The sequence below is a fragment of the Gobio gobio genome (genome assembly GCF_949357685.1).
Source record: "Gobio gobio genome assembly, chromosome: 19".
Classification (NCBI taxonomy): Eukaryota; Metazoa; Chordata; class Actinopteri; order Cypriniformes; family Gobionidae; genus Gobio; species Gobio gobio.
In genome coordinates, this window is record NC_137112.1 from 15932965 (window position 1) to 15938964 (window position 6000).

At 36.9% G+C, this 6000-nt stretch overlaps 1 protein-coding gene across 2 annotated transcripts in view; it reads left to right on the top strand.

Moving 5' to 3' along the window:
• pparg (peroxisome proliferator-activated receptor gamma) overlaps positions 1 to 2856 on the top strand; it is a 59798-nt gene extending 56942 nt beyond the window's left edge. For both annotated transcript variants that reach the window (XM_079844985.1, XM_079844984.1), the window contains exon 7: positions 1413 to 2856. In XM_079844985.1, coding sequence (XP_079701111.1) covers positions 1413 to 1660 — 248 coding nt within the window. In that variant the 3' untranslated portion in view covers positions 1661 to 2856. The remainder of the gene's footprint in view (positions 1 to 1412) is intronic.
• The last annotated feature ends 3144 nt before the right edge of the window (positions 2857 to 6000 follow it).

Consider the following 6000-nt stretch of genomic DNA (forward strand, 5'->3'; position numbering starts at 1 on the left):
TATTAAATATTACAAATTGCTACAAATAACCGAAACTAAAACTTTATTACTTGAATTACTTGAAATAAAATAAACATCAACTGTGGAAAAAAAAAATGAATATACAGGGTTATATACACCCACACACACACACATGAATTTAAACTTAATGAAAATGGCAACTACATGAAATAAAAATGTTTTAATAAAAAATATTTCTTTAATAATAATCTTTATATAATATATATAATAATATTTTTGTATTTAAATTTGTTTGTATTTCAGGTAGTTGCCATTTTCATTTAGTTTAACTTCATGTACCCAAAACAATTAATAAATAAAACTCATATAAAAAAAGAAAAAAAAAGAAATTAAATATACAGATGTATGGGGGGGGGGGGGGTGTATAAAAGTTACAAATGTACACACTGAATTTAAAATGAAGATGGAACATATAAACATAATTAAAACTTTAATGATAAAAATGAATAATATTCATTCAATTTATTTTATATATATATATATATATATATATATATATATATATATATATATATATATATATATATATATATATATATATATATATATATATATATATATATATATATATATATATATATATATATATATATATAAAATAAAAAATATATGAAATAATGTGTGATGAAGACTAGCCCACCAGCTCGCCTTCAGGGAAGAAATGTGAGTAAAGGGATGTAAAAATGATTTGTGAACAGTGAAGAATATGTACAAGTGATGAAATAAAATAAAATAATTATAAATATAATAATATCCCAGTGATACTAAACAACACTGGGTCATGAAGAGAAGGATATAAATAAACTTCAACGGGAAGAAAAAAAGAAAAAAAATTATACACATAAATGTATATATATTCATTTAGTTTAACTCCATGTACCAAATTCAAAAACAAAAAACTAAAACAGAAATAAAAATAAATAAATAATTATACAGATGTATTTTGGAAGATTTTTTTTTTTAATAAAAGTTACAAAATTATAAACTGAAATTAAAATGAAAACGGAAAATATAAACATAATGAATGAATTATAAATAAAATTATATTAAATAAAATTTATAAAAACTATAATAGTAGCTAATAGAGAGTTATATAATTGAGTTTTCATTTACATTTAATTAAACTGAGATTTAGTAGTTTTTGGATTATTAAAAATGAAATCAATGTGGATTATTTTTATGATTTACTAGAGTTTTGTATTGTTTCATGTGATGCTGTGGATGTGCGTGATTATCATCATCTGTTATTCTGTGTTGAAATATGACCTGGACTAGAAAACCTGAAGTGAATCTTTGTGACAAAAAAGTCTATTTTCAGTTAGTTCCTGGTTAAATGAAGCGCTGTCATTTCCACTCAATCTCTGCCTTTGGCTCTTGTGTTCCTGTGCTAGATCGGCCTGGCCTGCTGAACGTCAAGCCCATCGAGGATCTTCAGGAGACGGTTCTTCACTCTCTGGAGCTGCAGCTGAAGACCAACCATCCCGACTCCCTCCAGCTCTTCGCTAAGGTCCTGCAGAAGATGACGGACTTGCGGCAGCTGGTGACCGACCACGTCCAGCTCATCCAGCTGATGAAGGAGACCGAGGTGGACTGGTGCTTACACCCGCTCCTGCAGGAGATCATGAGGGACCTGTACTAGTCCTGAGCTTTGCTTTACTGCTCTGAAGTTCTTGCACTGTAACAAACAGGACTTGTTTGACAGCCATTCGTTTCTGGCTTTCCAGACATGAGCGTCGTGTCCATCGCTGGTTAAAGAGGCAGTTCCACTGTCAACATGTTCTTCAGCAGGTGATTTATACACATAAAGACAAGGACATAAAAGTGACACTCCATATTTCATTTTTAAAACATGTGGTGTCCAAAAGTCTGAGGCCACATTGCAAATCAGGGATTGTTTCTCATTTAAACTTGGACATTTTTAAATGCGTAAAGATTCAAACAAACTGAACTAGTGGTCTCAGACTTTTGGCCATTATCAATCATTTTAAAATAGCAATAACAAAGTTCACATTTACAAAATCTTCCAGAGTGCCACATGTGTGTCTCCAACATCTGTTCATGTAGGACTGCAATGAAACTGACAGAGCGCTGAAAACACACACACACACACACACACATGCACACGCACACACACTTAGACACGCACGCACACACACTCTCTCTCTCTCACACACACGCGCGTACACACTCACATGCACACGCACCACACACACACACACACACACACTCACTCACACACACACACACACACACACACTCACACACACACACACACACACACACACACACACACACACACACACACACACACACACACACACACACACACACTCACCTTCAGAGAACATTGGGAAGTAACACTCACGCACACACACACACACTCACACACACACACTCTCACACACACACTCACTCACACACACACTCACACACACACACACACACACAGACTGTGACCAGATCAATCTGAACATGTACAGTTTCATTTGAACCACTGTCGTTTCTTCTTCATCGAGCAAATAAAACTCTTTCTTCGATTATTTTCCAAAAATCTGCTCTTTTTTGCATCAAATTCTGGTCTTAAATATGTTGCGTTTTACATTTATGAACGCTTTGTTTAAACTGCGAGGGACTTTTTTGCTTTATCGTTCTCAGTCAGGATTTTTTTTGTTTAAATCATTTTAAAGCTTTATTTTTTTTTTACTTTAATTCACAAAATGTATGTAAATATGAAACAAAGATTTAAAAGGGAGCATCTTTCATACATTTTAAATGGCATGTAAACCGTTAAATGTCAATTGTATTTGAATATGTAAATAAATATTTTCAAACTATATTAACTGTGTCGTTTGCATAATTTTGATTGACGTGCTGTTTGCTCAAGTCGCCACACGCCTTTTCGTGTCTGCCTACGCGGCTTTAGATAAATGTCTTCCCATTGAAGTGCACAGCAGGAGTGTGTGCGTGCAGATCCAGAACACGCAAAGCTACTTTCAGTCATTACATCATGCTTTTATTGCGTGTCTCTAAACACACCCTGTTGTGATTGCAAAACGTGAACTTCACTTACCCTGCCGCAGTAGATGTATATCTCTTTTGACTAAATATCATTTCCAGCTGGACAGGACATGAATACTTCTGCCTTTTGATATGAGGAGGTTCTCGTTGTACGTCAGTGAAAAATGAAGAAGCTTGAATAATAAAAGATGTTTGATTTGATGGCGTTTTCCAGGGGGAAGTGAAGACCGGCAAATGTGATCCGTCATTAGTTTCCACTGCTGTGCCCATGATGTCTTTCACAATCTTCTTTGGTTTGAGAATATTTTAGAACAAAATCAGCTAGTTTAATATGACTGGTGAAAATGTAAAGGTTAAAACTATAAATAAAGTGTAACACTGCTAACAGGGAACGTTAATAGAACATTCGTTCAGAGTTTTCATAACATTCTCAAAACAGCACTAAAATATTATCTAAACGTCATTCATGGAGTGTTTTTTTAGAAATGTTTTAGTTGCACATTCATCTAATATTGTTTAAATGTTAGAACATTCACAGAACATTCAAAAGTAATGGTCCCATAATGTTTGCAAAACGGATTGTTCACTTAGCATTTGCATAACCAAAGAAAAAAACAGTTTAAAAACTGGATGATTTGAACATTCAGACTAACCTCTGCCACTAACTAACCTCTGCCACCCAAACCCTAACCTAACCCTAACTAACCTCTGCCACTAACTAACCTCTGTCACCCTAACCCTAACCTAACCCTAACTAACCTCTGCCACTAACTAACTTCTGCCACTAACTAACCTCTGTCACTAACTAACCTCTGCCATTAACTAACCCTTGCCACTAACTAACCTCAGCCACTAACTAACTCCTGCCACTAACTAACCTCTGCCACTAACCTCTGCCACTAACCTCTGTCACTAACTAACCTCAGCCACTATCTAACCCCTGCTACTAACTAACCTCTGCCACTAACTATCCCCTGCCACTAACTAACCTGTCACTAATTAATCCTTGCCACTAACTAAACTCTGACACTAACTAACCTCAGCCACTAACTAACCCCTGCCACTAACCCTTGCCACTAACCCCTGTTAGTTAGTGGCAGAGGTTAGTTAGTGGCAGAGGTTACTAAACTCTGTCACTAACTAACCTCTGCCACTAACTAACCCCTGTCACTAACTAACCTTTGTCACTAACTAACCTCTGTCACTAACTTAATTCTGTCACTAACTAACCTCAGCCACTAACTAACTCCCACCACTAACCTCTGCCACAAACTAACCTCTGCCACTAATTAACCTCTGCCACTAACTAACCCCAGCCACTTACCTCTGCCATAAACCTCTGCCACTAACTAACCTCTATCACTAACTAACCTCTGCCATTAACTAACCTCTGCCATTAACTAACCCCTGCCACAAACTAACCTCTATCACTAACAAATCTCTGCCATTAACTAACCCCTGCCACTAACTAACCTCTGCCATTAACTAACCTCTGCCATTAACTAACCCCTGCCACTAACTAACCTCTATCACTAACAAACCTCTGCCATTAACTAACCCCTGCCACTAACTAACCTCTGCCACTAATCTCTGCCACAAACCTCTGTCACTAACTAACCTCAGCCACTATCTAACCCCTGCCACTAACTAACCTCTGCCACTAACTATCCCCTGCCACTAACTAACCTGTCGCTAACTAATCCCTGCCACTAACCAAACTCTGACACTAACTAACCTCAGCCACTAACTAACCCCTGCCACTAACCTCTGCCACTAACTAACCCCTGGTACTAACCTCTGTCACTAACTAACCTCTGCCACTCCCACACCAGACGCGTGACAAAGCAGCCAGAGCAACCTTTCTCTGTTTACGGATATGACGCGACACACATACGAAAAAAACATGATGCAATTTCCAGCCAAAACCATCCTGTAAGGTCTAAAATATAAACACTTATAATAGACTTACCATAGTGAATCAGGATAAGACAAAAACACGTTTTGGAAGAAGAATTGATGATGTATTCATTAGTTAAATCTTGAACAAAAAAGGCAAACGTGTAGCATACGTTCAAATAGGCCTAATATCAAAATCACTTATTTATATGTAGTACATAAACACCACATAAAACGTAATTAGTGCTGAATGTTTTTTTTCCAGCCTGTCATTATAGCATTATGGGAAAGCTTTTCCATACTTTATCCTCAGTGGTGTTTTATGAACTCGTATTCTCTCGAGATCAGGATGGGAATGGACAGTTTGGAGTGGACGCTGCGCTCTGGAAAGTGGCCTGCTGTCTGTTTTGATGATGATGATTAAATGTGTTTTTGTGCTGTATCAGCATATCCTTCGCTTTGTTACTCTCAATCCCACGGAGACTTCATCCTGCCAAGACGCTTCACGGACAATGCCAAGCCATTGCAGAAAATACATTCTGCTGCTTTAAAAATGGTTGAAGGAATGCAGCCAAAGATAGCAGAGGCTTTAGGAGAGCCCCGGAGTGTGTTTGTGGAGTATCACACACAGCAGCTTGAATCTGTTCGGTGTGTTTGAATATCGGAACGGAGGAATCCCAGCCGTGTAAAGGTTGATGTGTGAAGGAATACACCTGCTATTCAGAAAACACTGAGAGAAGTGTGTTCACAGAGAGAGAGCTGAGCGGTTCATGTTGTCAGATGAAGCTTTTGTTTTGTTTTCTGATTGCAGTGTCAAAATTGGCAACATTACAGTGTTATATTAAAGCAGTCGTATCTGTGAGGACATCATTTCTACATTCATATGGTCCACAACAGAATATGTTTCTTTTTCAGGGGTAGATGTAAACCCAGCTAACAGGGAACGTTCTATCGAAGTTATGAACAGTAACTTTAATATAATATTTGCTCAAAGTTAACTGGTCTTTAACAATGTTCTCAAAATATTAGCACATAAATCTTGTTCTACATCGTTCATGAAACATT